The following is an 18,592-nucleotide window of genomic DNA, read 5'->3' as shown; positions in this document are numbered from 1 at the left end:
ACATGATTCAAAGGTAAACTCTGGCGCAGACACAATGCGAGTAGGAAGCAGTTTTTGATTGTTTATTGAAAAGTTTTACAGAGTTAAGTTCAGCCTGGCGTGGTGGTTCGGATTACTGCGGCTTCATCTGGAACTGCGCGGAGAGAGATATAAGTTAGATGCAGGCAGGAGGATCTGAGTTATTTAGAGAAGATGCTGATTCCTTACAGTTCTTGGAGAGCGGAGCAGCTGGAGGGGAGGTTGGATGAGCCCACAGAGATTGAGTCTTTGGCGGAGATGGAGGGCTTCGACCTGAGAGCTCCAGAGGGTGGACAGGCAGGTGAGCAGTCGAGGGAAGGATCCAGGAAGACTGGGAGGAAGACCGGCTTGGAAACAGCAAGGCTTCTAGGAGAGAGAAGGAGGACACGGAGGTAAGCTTAAGTCAAAACTATCTTGTTCAGTCTTAGGAGAGCTAGCAGGTAGGTTACCACTGTGTGGAACTTTAACCGACTGGCGTCCGTCCCAGGGAATCCACTCCTCTAAATACTGCTCCCTGATTGCGTCCAATTGGAACCAGCTGGAGGCTCGTCAGGACTGGAGTCTAAGGAGGAAAAAGTAAGAAAGAACCCTAGCACAGCTCAGCACACAATCCAGTTAGCCCAACAACCTGAGTATTGTTGCTGACCATGTCCATCCCTTCATGACCACAATGGATAATGCGCCATGTCATAAAGCTGGAATCATCTCAGACTGGTTTCTTGAACATGACAATGAGTTCACTGTACTCAAATGGCCTCCACAGTCACCAGATCTCAATCCAATAGAGCATCTTTGGGATGTGGTGGAACGGGAGATTCGCATCATGGATGTGCAGCCGACAAATCTGCAGCAACTGTGTGATGCCATCATGTCAATATGGACCAAACTCCCTGAGGAATGCTTCCAGCACCTTGTTGAATCTATGCCACAAAGAATTGAGGCAGTTCTGAAGGCAAAAGGGGGTCCAACCCGTTACTAGCATGGGGTACCTAATAAAGCGGCCGGTGAGTGTAGATTTGACTAAAATAAGATTCTTCCGGATCAAAATACCTCTTCTAAACCTAACTGTAGTAATATATTTTCATTACAATTACATTTTTGCAGCAGAAACTGAATTTTAGAAAGTAAAAAAATAAAATGATACTAGTAAGAATTAAGTTTTATATATCTAGAAATGTTTACACATTTTAAGTGACCGTTAGATTAAAGGAATAGTACACCCAAAACATGATTAGCCTTCATTTTCTACTCACCCCCATGCTGAACAACACTCTGGAGTACTTTTTTGATATCTCAAATGCATCTGGAGATCTGGGAGGCTTCTTGCTGTCTGCTGACATTCAAATAATGGAGGTCTATGGCGCCCGAGGCAGAAAGGTCCATAAAAGTCCACAAAAAACGTGTCAATATTTATCCATACTGCTCGTCCAATGTATTCCAAGTGTCCTGAGTGGGTAGCATCCAGAATTTACTCGAAACAAAGTCATTTAGAATGTTTTTAGAGCATAAACAGTAGTGTATAGGATTTCCTTAAAGCGCGTTCACGACGCTACGGAAACCGCGGCAGACCAAACCAGATGAAAGTGCGCATTCCGCTCGGCAAAGAACTCATGCTCTTCCTCAACACTGAAGTCCTCAGACATTTTTCTTTCGTTGTTTCTTTCTTTGCACAGGTAAACAGCACATTTCTTCTTCTACGCTTGCATTATTTGTAGAGCAGACGCTGAATGCCTTTCATCTGGTTTGGTCTGCCGGCTTACGTAGCGTCATGAACGCGCCGGCGCGCACTTTCAGGAAATCCTATACACTACTGTTTATGCTCTAAAAACATTCTAAATGACTTCGTTTCGAGTAAATTCTGGATGCTACCCACTCAGGACACTTGGAATACATTGGACGAGCAGTATGGAGGAATATTGACACGTTTTTTGTGGACTTTTATGGACCTTTCTGCCTCGGGCGCCATAGACCTCCATTATTTGAATGTCAGCAGACAGCAAGAAGCCTCCCAGATCTCCAGATGCATTTGAGATATCAAAAAAGTACTCCAGAGTGTTGTTCAGCATGGGGGTGAGTAGAAAATGAAGGCTAATCATGTTTCGGGTGTACTATTCCTTTAACTGAATATTTATATCTGAAATATATTTCTTCACAGTTAAAACCAGTAATAATGGGAATATGGAGATCTAAAATAAATTTCTAGACATCCAGAATGTTTATTCTAGATATGGAAAATGTAACTTTGTTTGAAATGGTCATTTAGACAAAGAAAAAAATGTTTTTTTCAGATATCAGGAACACATATTCAGTAAAACTAGTACATATCAAAATGGCTTGCCATGACTGCACTAATATCACGGGTTTATTTCTTGAATGGTAGTAGATCAATGTATCTATTTAGGTGAAATCACCTGTCAGCAGGTGAAGTTGATAAAAAAATAAAAATCATTGTTCTAACCGGTAGGACCTGGTCATCATCTCACGGGTTCCTCCTCACTTTGATCTTGTCTTCGTTCATACAGTCAGTATTAAGGCCCGGTCTTATTCCTCTCACTTGGCTCTGAGAACGCTACAGTGAGTTCCCTCCACAGTGAAGTCCACTCAACAAGGGAAATGCTAGTGAAGAGTTGCTTCCTAAGAAATGGGACACCACTAGTTGCAAAATTACACGCCAGTCCTGTAGATGGCGGTAAATAATTGCCCGTACACATCAGTGACGCGTTGACCTACGTCAGGCGTAATCACAGCGTGAGTCACAACCTTAGCTAAATGAATTCTGGGAAGCCGCTACGTTCCAAGTCAGCTCTACACCCCCCTCAGTCTGAAGGGATCATTTTAAGGGTTGAAGGGCACTTCCCCCTCGCTCTTTAAATTATAGGGACACACTACCCTTACATATGAATGTGCAAGACTAAGTGCCAGGGCCCAAACCGATTTAAAGTGATAGAAATGGGACAGGGCCTAAGTGTCTGTTTGCTTCTGATGTCATCATCCCAATTAATGGCTGTTATTAGCGGCTATCAGTCCCATAGAATGGCTTCAGATTGTTCCAGTAGGCTCAGTAGGTTGTTATCATCGAGTGAATCCTAATCCTAACCCTAAAGTAATTCCTTTTCACTGTGGAATTAATGAATCTATTTATGTGTGATCTGAAGATAATTTCGGTAGTTCTACAGGAGCTGTATAAATAAATAAATTAATAGAATGATCCGCATCTCACTCATATTAAACAAACTAAAAACAAGTCTTGTCTCATGTCTTGTAGAAACCTCGTCAAACGGACATGCGATTTTAAAGTTTGTTTTTAAAACCTAATGTGTCCATCAGACCTAGTGAATGATATATATATATATATATATATATATATATATATATATATATATATATATATATATATATATATATATATATATATATATATATATACGAACAAATAAGAGTAAATCAGGAGCTAAAGCAGCATGATTGGCTGTAAGGAGAGCAGAGAGACAGGAAACTCTGAGTTCACTAACCTGCTGCTGACCAGGTTAGCTCTGGGAGGATGTTACCATGGCAACAGAAACAAAGGATGGGGGAACTCTCTGTGGGAAACGGAAAAGTCAGTTTCCCTGATTTCAGGTTTATAAAATTAGATTTTTCTTGCTTGGTGAAACAGAGCCCAGATGTTCTACCAGCTCTCTGTGAGCAGACTGTAGCTCCACCTGGAGGCCACATGTTGTACCTGCAGCAGTTTCAGTTTCAGCCATCTGTCCTGATTTCTTTAAATTTTCTGTTTTTATGCTTTTTTTCTGTTTTGATTTCTCATCTTGTTTCCATTCAGTGAGTTGATCTGCTGTCTGAGCTGATCTGTGTCAAACCGTCACAGCAGGTAAGCTGTGTTCGCTCAGACCACTGACACTACTCCATCCTCCCCCATCCTCACCCTCTGTCCTCTCCCTGCAGGTCGCGTGGGTGTGTGGAGGGACGTCTTCACTGTGTCCATGAACGAAACCTTTGATGCTTATTACAGACAGAAGATGGCGAAATCCGACCTCAGCTTTGACTTTTGCCTGTGACCCCCCCCCACTGACCCCCATCTCAAAGACATTAATGCTTCTCCTCCATCAGCTCGGCCTGACAGCAGGAGGACCTTTAGAAAAGGTTTCCCATGATGCATTCTGTTCCCTTCCAGCCTGATTGATCCGCTGTTCCCTCTGCATGGCGGCCGCCGTAGGCTCGTCCCCGCAGGGCGTCAGGGTAGCAGCGTCCTGCTGTAGAAGGCAGAGGAGCAGCAGCTGTTCAGGTCACACCGTCGCTCCTCAGATTAACATTAGAAGCTTCTTCAGTATCTCTCCAGTCTTTGCTTTGGTGATGTTATACGTATGGATGTCATCGACCTGAACCTTCACTGATTCCTTCGTCACTCAGACCCCCAGCTAACCGGCGTTAGCTGAAGCGTAGGTCAGAGAAACGGCTCCCAGTTCCGTTGGTCGACTGTATACCTAGACAACTACCTTATCTTTAAATGGCTCCTCCTCTGATAGACGTCATCTTAGAGCATTGCTGCACTGAGGTCAGACTGACAGTGGGACGCAGCCCACAGCATGACGACTCCTCCACCGAACTTTGGCAGGTGGTGTTCGGCTGATCCTTCATGGCTGCAGCCAACATCCTGTTGCTCCGCCCATAATCAGGCTGTCCATCAGATTCACTGCCAAAAAGAAAATCCCGCTGACCAACTATCCTTCTCCAGCATTCAGTCACACATCTGCTCAGAGATCATTGATGGTTTGGAGGAAATATTATGACATTAAACTGTGTTTTTCATCCAGCAGCTTTTTACTGTAAGGTTTAATCATCAGACCCATGATGAGCCACAGACAGCTGTTCATTGCTCACAGCAGGACTGGCCTTCTAGAAACGTTTGAGCTGGGAGGAGCAGCACTGCGCCGGCATAGCCCCACCCACTACTTCAACCTTTAACATTTTGTCTAATTAAATCCAGCTTTATTCGTACAGCACCTTCTAAACAATGCATCACATTGACCAAAGCAACCCAAGCAGGTTCTGTTTTAGAACAATCTCCAAGCTTTGAACATCTCCCTACATGAAGGTCCAGGGTGGGAGGAGCTGCAGAGATCCACAGCTCAGGTGGAGGATCTATCTGCAGCTCTGAGATCTGATCTTGTCAATCAAAGCTGAAGGCAGAGAGAAGGTGGCGTCCCGTGAGGACGAGCAGACATGAGGAATAAGCTGCATCACAGCTGGAATCTGGGCTGGAGCTTCATCTGCAGGAGATGGACCCTAAACATGAAGCCAGTAGAACCAAAGCGGTGTTAGAATGGCCTAGTCAAAGCCCAGACCTACCTCTACATTCCCATTAAATCAGAACTCCATCCAACATTAGGATGCTGAATGTGATGTTCTATGTTAGATGGATCTATCTGTGAAATTCTACTTCTCTCCTTTTGGCTCTGAAGCTCCATAAAGACTCAGTTTAGTTTCTATTACAGCTCCTCTGTCTCCCAGGTGGCCTGGTTTATGCTAATCCTTTATGTGAACCCATGAGGGACGAGTCGGTCTTATTGAATCTCATAAAGAGGATCCGAACACGAAGAAGATCAACGTTAAAACGTCTCATCTCTGGCTGCACAGGTGTTTTCCATGTTCTTCGGTCGCCCTGTTACCCAACAGTCTTTAGGTGTTATCTGTGTCTTTAGGCCGTCTGATCAAATCTTACTGATCTGTATTTAATCCACGATGAAAGATGTAAGCAGAAATTCAGAGGAAAACAGTTTTTACCAAGAACTTCCCATCGGTTGAACAGACTTGTCTGTTTTAACTAAAAGCTGCCAGACTGTAAGAGCTGAACGCAGGAATAAAGCTCACCTGTTCAAACTCACCTCTGGGTCCAGTTTCTGCTACATATTGGAATAAAGCCAACTTTGTAAATAGAAAACTGGCTTCTGTTGTCTATTTGTGTTTATTTATGTCATTTAATATTTAATTTGATGAGGACCTATTTAATTTGATTAGGACCTTGATTTGTTGTTCTGGTGAAACACCCAGCTGGCAGGCTCTGCCTTCCTCTAAATAACATCCCTTCAAAATATATTCATTTATTAACAAAATCATTCCACACCAACTAAAATATATTTCAGTTTAAAATTCTTTACTGGATTACTGAAACTAAACTAACCAAATAGCTACTATGTACAAAGAAGGCAAAAAAAATCTCTAATATGAAAGAAGGAAATTCTAGAAACCTCTTTGATATGGGATTTAAATGACAGGTCCTGATCAAAAACAACACCAAGATTTTTTACTTTATTATCTGAAATCAGTTTAATCCCATCCAAATGAAGTGACTGACTAATCAGCTTCTTTTTCAGAGACTCTGGTCCAAAGACTATAACTTCTGTTTTGACTGCATTCAGAAGCAGAAAGTTAAGAGTCATCCAGGTTTTTATGTCTTCAGACATGCCTGTAATCTATGTAATGGGTTAGCTTCATCTGGATTATAGACAGATATAGCTGGGTATCATCAGCATAACAGTGGAAATTAATCCCATGCTGTCTATTAACTCTACCAATTGGAAGCATGTATAAAGTAAAGAGAATTGGTCCTAGCACTGATCCCTGTGGTACTCCACAGGTAACCTTGGAGCATGATGAAGATTTATCATTAACATGAACAAACTGAATTCGATCAGATAGATAAGATTTAAACCAGTCTAGTGCTGTTCCTTTAATTCCAACAAAATATTCAAGTCTTTCTAAAAGAATATTATGATCAACTGTATCAAATGCAGCACTGAGATCCAACAGGACGAGCAGAGATACAAGTCCATTATCTGAGGCCATGAGAATATCATTAGTGACTTTCACCAGAGCTGTTTCAGTGCTATGATGAGCTCTAAAGCCAGACTGAAACTCTTCAAAATCTCCCACATCCCTGGAACTGTCTCCAGGGTCAGACTAAGGGGGAAGAGGTGCTGTAGATCCAGGACCTGCTGACACCATTAGGACCTGCTGGAGGTGGTTTTCCAGCCTCTTCCTCTATACCTCCTTGCTTCCTCTGATCTTCACCTTAAGTTGCTTCTCTAAACTCCTCATTAATTCCCCGTCTTCCTTCTCAAAGGCCTTTTTTTCTGGTTTCGCTCTTCGTTTAGATCACTGCTGATCCAGGCTTTATTACTGCAGTCGCATCTCACTGTTGCTGTGGGACAGTATGATCTTAAAATGTTTGGCAAATGCTGAATATAAGTGTTAAATCTATGTCAATATTCTATAATATCTAAATCTATATCTAGGTCGAAGGTCTTCAACTGGGGATTTGCGACCCCTAGGGGATGAACATAGGTACTGCATGGGGGTCGCTAAATACTTTTTTTTTATTCCCTCCTGCATTTTTTCCACTAATTGAAATGTCTTTAAATCCACTTTAACATGAATTCAACAGACTGTAGTAAACAGATAAATGGAGGCAGAAGATGTCTTTCAGGCATCAATGCTCACATTCAGAGACACACAGGAGCTCTTTCAAGCTGGGCACCGTTTCATTCACAACACCTGTCCTATCAACCAGGAATCAGAAATACTTTAATAATCCCAGGGAGGGATTACTTTAGTTACATTACTCCATCTGTAATAGAGTGACTATAGCACCAATTTGATAGAACACTATTTCATACAGTATATATAATTGGGGTCCCCGCTCCATCTCGCCATCAGTTTGGGGTCCTTGGCCTGGAAAATGTTGAGGAGCCCTGAATTAGATCATAAATATAGATATAAATGATAAAATAATAACTAAATCTTAGCATTCTTAAAAATCCTTTTTTCATCAGTCTGCAATTTTAGTTTTTTTTTTTTATTACAACAAACTAAACATCAATCACTCTCAGACACTAATACCAAGTTCCTGTTCAATCAGTGCTTTAAGCAAACAATATAAAGGCCAGTCAGCGTTTCTTTAACATACTGCTCCATATTTGGTGGTTGGACGGTTTTAAATTTCATGCAGTTATTGGACCTCAGGCGACAATATTTTCCTTTTCTTATTTTAAATTTCTCTTCCTTTTCTGCTACTGTGGGCCTTTATGAACGCCAGATTGTTCTTCACTTCAGTAAATGACCCTGCCAATGATGGCGGTCCGCCTGTGTGTAAATGAGGTGCAGATCTGCATAATTACCGCCCCGATGATTCCATATAAGGCTATGAGTTCCTCTATGAATGAACTGTTCATTCACAGGAATGTCTCTGAACTTTAGAGGGTGAAGGATCTGCTGACTGAGAGCTGAGCTGGAGGAGAATTAGTTTCTACCTGAGAGACGATCACAGACAGGAGGAAGATGGAGGATGAGGCGTTTCATCCTGAATCAATCTATGACCCATTTAGGAATTCATTTTTCAGTATAAATGGTTCTTGTATGAGAACCTTGTATGTTTTTGCTTTTTTATGCAAGATACATATATCTATGAACACTTTTGTTTTAATATGACTTCACATTTTCAAATATAGGTGTAAAAAAGAAACGTTTTCCTTTCAGTTCTACACTCTGAAATAAGGTTTTCCAAACAATATGTAGTCTGAACTACCTGCATAGAACCATGGATGCTCTCCATCCCTTTAAAGCTCATTCGTTTTCAAACACTCTTGATTCCAGATATTGGGGTCAATATTGACAAAGTTCTTGGTTCTTAGTGTCATATCTTTTAGCATTGTTTTTTAAATCTTCTTTAAGAAAATTATGCTGTGTCAGAGAAACTGTAATGAAGGACTTAAAGTATTACTTTCAATATCTGCCCACTAGGGGGCGTGCTTTATATCAAACTATACCCTATGGATCTGCTGCCCAGTGAAGAAGCCCAGTTTATAAGAAAGTTTTAACTAAGTTAAGGATTTATTTTAATATAGATTCCTGGAGGATCAGGTACCTTTATAGAAATGATTCAGTCAGTCGATTGCATCTAGTCCTTTACTTGCAGGGCCTTCCATCACAGTGAGCATGCAGGACCTTCCATCACAGTGAGCATGCAGGACCTTCCATCACAGTGAGCATGCAGGACCTTCCATCACACTGATTATCCATGAAGGAAAAATCTCCAGCAGAACCAGAACCAGGCCCAGTGTGACGGCCCCACAAACAGCCCTCCATGTACACCCCCCCCCCCCCCCCCCCCCTCAGTCCAGGGGATCCCAGGTGTTGTAAGAGCCTTATTCTGACCCGTTAGAAGGACATTACGTCACAGCTGGATCAGGCTTTTATCCACTTTCATCCATCAATCCAGGCCTCCATTGGTTCATAGATTTGATTCCACTGATGGTTTTTCTGTGATTTTGTTCTCAGCACATCCAGCTTTGTACAAAACATTTAACTATTCAATAAGAGTCTTTCAATCATTCAGATCCAGGATGAGTTATTGGATGTTCCCTTTATTCTATTTCTGTATATCAGCATCAGTGTGCAGCTGGATCATCAGGGTGAAAAGTGAAGTAGTGTTGCTTTAACATGTGGTGTTTTCTACATATTATTTCATAAAGTCACTGATTACTGGGAAAAATGGCATAGATATATGGCAACTAGAAGCGGGTCTGCAGTCTTTGAGGCTGCTGCTTCTTCCAGGCCAGTCCCAGCTTTATGTTTTCCAAAGGGGGGGTCAGTCTAGATCAGGAGGATCTACCAGCTGCAGATCTTCTCCTGACAAACACCTCAGAACATAAATCTGAGGCGCCTCTGCGCGTTCCCGTTCCCTCTAGGAGCGCGCATGTGGCGGGCACGCGCACTCCCGTGGATCTCCCAGTCAGACATGGCGGCGGACCCACAGCCGGACTGGCTCAGCTGTCTCCCTCCTTCCTGGAGTTACGGGGTGACCCGGGATGGACGCATCTTCTTCTTGAGGTAAATATGGCGCAGGCGCTGGGACGCGGCGTGTCCTCCGTGTCCTCCTGTCCTCCGTGTCCTCCTGTCCGCCTCTCGTCTCACATTTTTTTCTTCCTCTAGCGAAGAAGCGCAGAGTTCAACCTGGCTTCATCCCGCTACCGGAGAGGCGGTGACCACGGGCCACAGGAAGACCCCCGGTAAGCCGCCGCTGCTGCAGCCGAGGAAGGGCCGAGGAGGGGCGGAACGATCCGGTGGAGGAGGAGGGGGGGGGTCCTCTGCAGCAGAGCAACAACCCCCCCCCCCCCTCTGTGGGAGACACACTCCTTCAAAGTTCCGTCTCCTGGTCCTCACATCTGTCCATCGGTCCACATCTGGATCAGCTGATCCGGTCCGAACAGAACCTCCCGGATCCTGGATCCTCTGGTTCTGATGCAGCAGATGTGTCTGACCCTCTGCTGTCCTGGCTGGTTCTGTTCTAGCTAGTTCTGTTACGGCTGGTTCTTTTCTGACCTGTTTTATTCTGACTGGTTCTGTTGTGACTGGTTCTATTCTGATTCTGTTCTGACTGGTTCTGTTCTGACTGGTTCTATTCTGACTGGTTCTTTCCTGACTGGTTCTGTCCAGACTGGTTCTGTTCTGTGGTTCTGCTCCGACTGGTTCTTTCCTGACTGGTTCTGTTGTGACTGGTTCTATTCTGGCTGGTTCTGTCCTTTCTGGTTTGGCTCTGTTGTTCTGTTCCGACTGTTCTGCTCTGACTGGTTCTGCTCTGGCTGGTTCTGTTCTGACTTATTTTGTTCTGACTGGTTCTGTTCTAGCTAGTTCTCTTCTGACTGGTTCTATTCTGACTGGTTCTGTTGTGACTGGTTCTATTCTGGCTGGTTCTGTTGGGACTGTTTCTGCCCTGACTGGTTCTGTTCTAGCTAGTTCTGTTCTGGCTGGTTCTGTTCTGACATGTTTTATTCTGACTGGTTCTGTTGTGACTGGTTCTGTTCTGATTCTGTCCTGACTGGCTAGATTGTGGCTGGTTCTCTTCTGACTGGATCCATTCTGACTGGTTCTGTATTAACTGGATCTGTTCTGACTGGTTCCATTCTGACTGGTTCTGTATTAACTGGATCTGTTCTGGCTGGTTCTGTTCTGGCCGATTCTATTCCAACTGTTTCTGTTCTGACTGGCTCTGTTTTGACTGGATCTGTTCTGACTGGCTCTGTTCTGACTGGTTCTGTTGTGACTGGTTCTGTTGTGACTGGTTCTATTCTGGCTGGTTCTGTTGGGACTGTTTCTGCCCTGACTGGTTCTGTTCTGACTGGTTCTGTTGTGACTGGTTCTATTCTGGCTGGTTCTGTTGGGACTGTTTCTGCCCTGACTGGTTCTGTTCTGACTGGTTCTGTTGTGACTGGTTCTATTCTGGCTGGTTCTGTTGGGACTGTTTCTGCCCTGACTGGTTCTGTTCTAGCTAGTTCTGTTCTGGCTGGTTCTGTTCTGACATGTTTTATTCTGACTGGTTCTGTTGTGACTGGTTCTGTTCTGATTCTGTCCTGACTGGCTAGATTGTGGCTGGTTCTCTTCTGACTGGTTCCATTCTGACTGGTTCTGTATTAACTGGATCTGTTCTGGCTGGTTCTGTTCTGACTGGTTCTGTATTAACTGGATCTCTTCTGACTGGCTCTGTTCTGACTGGCTCTGTTTTGACTGGATCTGTTCTGACTGGCTCTGTTCTGACTGGTTCTGTTTTGACTGGATCTGTTCTGACTGGATCTGTTCTGACTGGATCTGTTCTTACTGGTTCTGTTCTGACTGGTTCTGTTCTGACTGGTTCTGTTCTGTGTTTCTGTGTTCTCAGATCTACCAACAGGATGGGAGGAGGGATACACATTCGAAGGAGCTCGCTGCTTCATCAAGTGAGTGGTTCTGGGTGGGGGTTCCTACAGGTTCATCTAGACCTGATTTCTGCCTGTATCCCTCGGTTTTTCCTGTCCTTCTTAAACTTTTCTGGTTCCACACTGGGTCAGAACTTTATGGAGCAGAACCTCATGTGGAAGAAGAACGTTTGACCCGTGTTTGCTCTGATAGCTGTTCTGCTTCTGGTCTCAGAGATCCATGGATCAGTCAGGAAGCAGGGAGAACCTGAACCCAGAGGGCTGATGGAACAGCTTAGAGTGGCCTAGTTAAAGTTCAGATCCACTCACTTCAGATCAGTTTATTTCTAGAGCTCCAATTCACACCATGTCATCTCAGGTCACTTTATAGATCTAGATCAACTAGATCAGTCAGATTGATTCAAAGTTTTCTATCTAAGGAAAACCAGCTGATTGCATCGACTCATTGACTCTTCAGCAATCCCTCACACTAAGCATGCTTGTAGCGACAGTGGAGAGGAAAAACTCCCTTTGAACAGGAAGAAACCTCCAGCAGAACCAGGCTCAGTGTGAGCGGCCATCTGCTGAGGCAGACTGGGGTTCAAGGAGACAGAAGCAGACATAGAAATAGAGGCACAGATACAAAAGGCAACTGTCAACCAGCTCCACAGGCGGCTCCATCCAGGAAACACACAGCCAGGCAGACGAGCTCCGAGCCAGCTCCCATGTCAGAGGATGAAGAGAGCACATCCAGTTAGTCACAGTCAGAGAAACAGGACTACACTGGAAAACAGGCCGATCTCCAACATCTATAAACAAAGGTGTTGATGGCAGCAGCACAGCTGATATTTCTCTCCAGGATGGAGTCACAGCCAAACAGGAACAGACCAGATGAAGCTACTATGAGAAAAAGCAGAGAGAGCAGAACGTTAGAGATTGAACTAACAGATGCTGCAGAGTGGGAGAATAGAGATAGAATGAAGCAGAATGATGAAAAAGGGGTCCCTATGTCCTCCAGCAGTCTAAGCCTATAGCAGCAGAACTATAGAGATAGCTCAGGATAACCTGAGCCACTCTAACTAGAAGCTTTATCAAAAGACTGTCAGAGCTGCTTGGTGCTGGTAGAGATAGAGCTGTTAGACCTGCAGCTGTGGCTTCATCACTGTCATAGATGGATCCAGGGTACCGGGGTTTGGCCCGTCTGTTAGTTCTGGAGCTTAGAACCGGTTCTCCTGGTTCCAGGAGGGCTGAGTGTCAGCTGGTGTCTCTGTGAAGGTTGGGTGGACCTGTCTGGCAGCAGCTGAAGCCCTGCAGCTGTCGGCGCCGTCCACGCCCTCAGCCGGTCCAAACACGCCCCCAGAGCTGCAGCTAGGATTGGTTCCCACGCTGGTTCTGCTGTCAGAGCAGCGGGCCACACATGCAGATCTAATAGAGCAGTTCTATTAATAACCTGAGCCGCTGCTCACCGGGTCAGCTAGATGTTCGGACCTGGACCTCTACGGCCCGTTAGCTGAAGAAGAACCCAGATCTTCTCCACCCAGAAGTTCTTCAGTTTCAGCAGCAGCTGCTTCAAAGTAAATAGAATAGAATAGAATCTGACTCTATTATCATTCCACTGTCACCAGTACAGAGCTATGAAATTCCCTCTCTGCATTTAACCCCTCCCCTCGGGGAGCAGTGGGCGGCCATTAGCGGAGCCCAGGGAGCAGTGTGGGGTGGAGGGTCTTGCTCAGGGACCCAGAATGGAGGCTGTGGGAGTGGGACTCAGAAGCATCGGCCCCGGTACTAAATGGAAAACTAAATATTAGATTGACCAACAGTTTGCAACCAAATCTGAATTCCTTATTTGTGTCGGCAACTAAAGATGGTTCTGATTCTGATGGACTGAAGGTGGTTCTGATTCTGACCGACTGAAGGTGGTTCTGAATCTGATCGACTGAAGGTGGTTCTGATTCTGATCGACTGAAGGTGGTTCTGATTCTGATCGACTGAAAGTGGTTCTGAATCTGATCGACTGAAAGTGGTTCTGAATCTGATCGACTGAAAGTGGTTTTGAATCTGATCGACTGAAGGTGGTTCTGAATCTGATGGACTAAAGGTGGTTCTGAATCTGATGGACTGAAGGTGGTTCTGAATCTGATGGACTAAAGGTGGTTCTGAATCTGATGGACTGAAGGTGGTTCTGAATCTGATGGACTAAAGGTGGTTCTGAATCTGATGGACTAAAGGTGGTTCTGAATCTGATCGACTGAAGGTGGTTCTGAATCTGATGGACTGAAAGTGGTTCTGAATCTGATGGACTGAAAGTGGTTCTGAATCTGATGGACTGAAGGTGGTTCTGAATCTGATGGACTAAAGGAGGTTCTGAATCTGATGGACTGAAGGTGGTTCTGAATCTGATGGACTAAAGGTGGTTCTGAATCTGATCGACTGAAGGTGGTTCTGAATCTGATGGACTGAAGGTGGTTCTGAATCTGATGGACTGAAAGTGGTTCTGAATCTGATGGACTGAAAGTGGTTCTGAATCTGATGGACTGAAGGTGGTTCTGAATCTGATGGACTAAAGGTGGTTCTGAATCTGATGGACTGAAGGTGGTTCTGAATCTGATGGACTAAAGGTGGTTCTGAATCTGATGGACTAAAGGTGGTTCTGAATCTGATGGACTGAAGGTGGTTCTGAATCTGATGGACTGAAAGTGGTTCTGAATCTGATGGACTGAAGGTGGTTCTGAATCTGATGGACTAAAGGTGGTTCTGAATCTGATGGACTAAAGGTGGTTCTGAATCTGATGGACTGAAGGTGGTTCTGAATCTGATGGACTAAAGGTGGTTCTGAATCTGATGGACTAAAGGTGGTTCTGAATCTGATCGACTGAAGGTGGTTCTGAATCTGATGGACTGAAAGTGGTTCTGAATCTGATGGACTGAAAGTGGTTCTGAATCTGATGGACTGAAGGTGGTTCTGAATCTGATGGACTAAAGGAGGTTCTGAATCTGATGGACTGAAGGTGGTTCTGAATCTGATGGACTAAAGGTGGTTCTGAATCTGATCGACTGAAGGTGGTTCTGAATCTGATGGACTGAAGGTGGTTCTGAATCTGATGGACTGAAAGTGGTTCTGAATCTGATGGACTGAAAGTGGTTCTGAATCTGATGGACTGAAGGTGGTTCTGAATCTGATGGACTAAAGGTGGTTCTGAATCTGATGGACTGAAGGTGGTTCTGAATCTGATGGACTAAAGGTGGTTCTGAATCTGATGGACTGAAGGTGGTTCTGAATCTGATGGACTGAAGGTGGTTCTGAATCTGATGGACTGAAAGTGGTTCTGAATCTGATGGACTGAAGGTGGTTCTGAATCTGATGGACTAAAGGTGGTTCTGAATCTGATCGACTGAAGGTGGTTCTGAATCTGATGGACTAAAGGTGGTTCTGAATCTGATGGACTAAAGGTGGTTCTGAATCTGATGGACTGAAGGTGGTTCTGAATCTGATGGACTGAAAGTGGTTCTGAATCTGATGGACTGAAGGTGGTTCTGAATCTGATGGACTAAAGGTGGTTCTGAATCTGATGGACTGAAGGTGGTTCTGAATCTGATGGACTAAAGGTGGTTCTGAATCTGATGGACTGAAAGTGGTTCTGAATCTGATGGACTGAAGGTGGTTCTGAATCTGATGGACTGAAAGTGGTTCTGAATCTGATGGACTAAAGGTGGTTCTGAATCTGATGGACTGAAGGTGGTTCTGAATCTGATGGACTAAAGGTGGTTCTGAATCTGATGGACTAAAGGTGGTTCTGAATCTGATGGACTAAAGGTGGTTCTGAATCTGATGGACTGAAGGTGGTTCTGAATCTGATCGACTGAAGGTGGTTCTGAATCTGATGGACTAAAGGTGGTTCTGAATCTGATGGACTAAAGGTGGTTCTGAATCTGATGGACTGAAGGTGGTTCTGAATCTGATGGACTGAAAGTGGTTCTGAATCTGATGGACTGAAGGTGGTTCTGAATCTGATCGACTGAAGGTGGTTCTGAATCTGATGGACTGAAGATGGTTCTGATTCTGATCGACTGAAGGTGGTTCTGAATCTGATCGACTGAAAGTGGTTTTGAATCTGATCGACTGAAGGTGGTTCTGAATCTGATGGACTAAAGGTGGTTCTGAATCTGATGGACTGAAGGTGGTTCTGATTCTGATCGACTGAAAGTGGTTTTGAATCTGATCGACTGAAGGTGGTTCTGAATCTGATGGACTAAAGGTGGTTCTGATTCTGATCGACTGAAAGTGGTTTTGAATCTGATCGACTAAAGGTGGTTCTGAATCTGATCGACTAAAGGTGGTTCTGAATCTGATCGACTAAAGGTGGTTCTGAATCTGATCGGCTAAAGGTGGTTCTGAATCTGATCGACTGAAAGTGGTTCTGAATCTGATCGACTAAAGGTGGTTCTGAATCTGATCGACTAAAGGTGGTTCTGAATCTGATCGGCTAAAGGTGGTTCTGAATCTGATCGACTGAAAGTGGTTCTGAATCTGATCGACTAAAGGTGGTTCTGAATCTGATCGACTAAAGGTGGTTCTGAATCTGATCGACTAAAGGTGGTTCTGAATCTGATCGGCTAAAAGTGGTTCTGAATCTGATCGACTAAAGGTGGTTCTGAATCTGATCGGCTAAAGGTGGTTCTGAATCTGATCGACTAAAGGTGGTTCTGAATCTGATCGACTGAAAGTGGTTCTGATTCTGATCGACTGAAAGTGGTTCTGAATCTGATCGGCTAAAGGTGGTTCTGAATCTGATCGGCTAAAAGTGGTTCTGAATCTGATCGACTAAAGGTGGTTCTGAATCTGATCGACTGAAAGTGGTTCTGATTCTGATCGACTGAAAGTGGTTCTGAATCTGATCGAGTAAAGGTGGTTCTGAATCTGATCGACTGAAAGTGGTTCTGATTCTGATCGACTGAAAGTGGTTCTGAATCTGATCGACTAAAGGTGGTTCTGAATCTGATCGACTGAAAGTGGTTCTGAATCTGATCGACTGAAGGTGGTTCTGAATCTGATCGACTGAAAGTGGTTCTGAATCTGATCGACTGAAAGTGGTTCTGAATCTGATGGACTGAAAGTGGTTCTGATTCTGATCGACTGAAAGTGGTTCTGAATCTGATCGACTGAAAGTGGTTCTGAATCTGATCGACTGAAGGTGGTTCTGAATCTGATCGACTGAAAGTGGTTCTGAATCTGATCGACTGAAAGTGGTTCTGAATCTGATCGACTGAAAGTGGTTCTGAATCTGATCGACTGAAAGTGGTTCTGCTGGCCCACAGTTTGGAGGAAATGTTACCAGGAAACAATACCTACAGAATACATCAGTCTGTCCCTCCGTCTGTTCGCCTGTCCATCCCTCCGTCAGTCCGTCCCTCCGTCTGTCCGTCCCTCCGTCTGTCCGTCCCTCCGTCTGTTCTTCCCTCCGTCATTCCGTTCCTCCGTCAGTCCGTCCGTCCCTCCGTCATTCCGTTCCTCCGTCAGTCCATCCCTCAGTCATTCCGTCCCTCCGTCAGTTCGTCCGTCCCTCCGTCATTCCGTTCCTCCGTCAGTCCATCCCTCAGTCATTCCGTCCCTCCGTCAGTTCGTCCGTCCCTCCGTCATTCCGTTCCTCCGTCAGTCCATCCCTCAGTCATTCCGTCCCTCCGTCAGTTCGTCCGTCCCTCCGTCATTCCGTTCCTCCATCAGTCCGTCCGTCCGTCGGTCCCTCCGTCTGTCCCTCCGTCAGTCCTTCTGTCAGTTGGTCCTTCCTTCATTCCGTCCCTCTGTCAGTTCGTCCGTCCCTCCGTCATTCCGTTCCTCCATCAGTCCGTCCGTCCCTCCGTCAGTCCGTCCGTTCCTCCGTCAGTCCGTCCGTCCCTCCGTCATTCTGTTCCTCCGTCAGTCCATCCCTCAGTCATTCCGTCCCTCCGTCAGTTCGTCCGTCCCTCCGTCATTCCGTTCCTCCGTCAGTTCGTCCGTCCCTCCGTCATTCCGTTCCTCCGTCAGTTCGTCCGTCCCTCCGTCATTCCGTTCCTCCGTCAGTCCATCCCTCAGTCATTCCGTCCCTCCGTCTGTTCTTCCCTCCGTCATTCCGTCCCTCCGTAAGTTCGTCCGTCCCTCCGTCATTCCGTTCCTCCATCAGTCCGTCCGTCCGTCGGTCCCTCCGTCTGTCCCTCCGTCAGTCCTTCTGTCAGTTGGTCCTTCCTCATTCCGTCCCTCTGTCAGTTCGTCCGTCCCTCCGTCATTCCGTTCCTCCATCAGTCCGTCCGTCCCTCCGTCAGTCCGTCCGTTCCTCCGTCAGTCCGTCTGTCCCTCCGTCATTCCGTCCCTGCGTTAGTTCGTCCGTCATTCCGTCCGTCCCTCCGTCATTCCGTCCGTCCCTCCGTCATTCCATTCCTCCGTCAGTCCGTCCATCTGTCGGTCCCTCCGTCAGTTGGTCCTTCCGTCAGTTGGTCCTTCCGTCAGTCCATCCCTCCGTTACTCGGTCTCTGTCAGTCCTTCTGTCTATCCGTCCCTCCGTCTGTCCGTCCATCTATCCGTCCGTCTGTCTGTCCATCCGTCCCTCCGTGAGTCCGTCCATCTGTCCCTCCGTCTGTCCGTCCATCTGTCCCTCCGTCTGTCCGTCCATCTGTTCATCTGTCTGTCCGTCCGTCTGTCCCTCCGTCTGTCCGTCCCTCCATCTGTCAGTCCCTTCGTCTGTCCGTCCCTCCCTCCGTCCGTCCCTCCGTCTGTCCGTCCCTCCCTCCCTCCGTCTGTCCGTCCCTCCCTCCGTCCGTCAGTCCCTCCCTCCGTCCGTCCCTCCCTCCGTCCGTCAGTCCCTCCCTCCGTCCGT

At 45.6% G+C, this 18,592-nt stretch overlaps 2 protein-coding genes and 2 long non-coding RNA genes across 4 annotated transcripts; 3 read left to right on the top strand and 1 right to left on the bottom strand.

Annotated features, from left to right (window-relative positions):
* Positions 1-56: 56 nt before the first annotated feature.
* On the bottom strand, positions 57-579 carry LOC119782081. The gene is made up of 2 exons (XR_005280632.1): positions 208-579; positions 57-133 (listed from the first exon to the last, which is right to left on the bottom strand). It is a non-coding gene; the product is annotated as an uncharacterized LOC119782081 (long non-coding RNA).
* Positions 580-3,747: 3,168 nt separating this feature from the next.
* Positions 3,748-5,956, top strand: LOC119782079. The gene is made up of 2 exons (XR_005280631.1): positions 3,748-3,886; positions 3,961-5,956. It is a non-coding gene; the product is annotated as an uncharacterized LOC119782079 (long non-coding RNA).
* Positions 5,957-9,741: 3,785 nt separating this feature from the next.
* Positions 9,742-11,871, top strand: LOC119782083 (pleckstrin homology domain-containing family A member 5-like). Its single transcript, XM_038282862.1, has 3 exons — positions 9,742-9,903; positions 10,006-10,082; positions 11,729-11,871. The coding sequence occupies exons 1-3, from the start codon at positions 9,770-9,772 to the stop codon at positions 11,788-11,790; spliced, it is 273 nt and encodes a 90-aa protein (XP_038138790.1). The 5' UTR covers positions 9,742-9,769; the 3' UTR covers positions 11,791-11,871.
* Positions 11,872-17,070: 5,199 nt separating this feature from the next.
* Positions 17,071-18,097, top strand: LOC119782082 (guanine nucleotide exchange factor subunit RIC1-like). Its single transcript, XM_038282861.1, has 2 exons — positions 17,071-17,257; positions 17,331-18,097. Exons 1-2 carry the CDS (start codon positions 17,071-17,073, stop codon positions 18,095-18,097), a joined length of 954 nt encoding a protein of 317 aa, XP_038138789.1.
* The last annotated feature ends 495 nt before the right edge of the window (positions 18,098-18,592 follow it).

The sequence above is a fragment of the Cyprinodon tularosa genome, unplaced genomic scaffold, assembly GCF_016077235.1.
Source record: "Cyprinodon tularosa strain WSP-4 unplaced genomic scaffold, ASM1607723v1 ctg1887, whole genome shotgun sequence".
NCBI classification, from domain to species: Eukaryota; Metazoa; Chordata; class Actinopteri; order Cyprinodontiformes; family Cyprinodontidae; genus Cyprinodon; species Cyprinodon tularosa.
The sequence above is the reverse complement of the archived record's forward strand: the minus strand, read 5'-3'. Positions and strand labels throughout refer to the sequence as shown.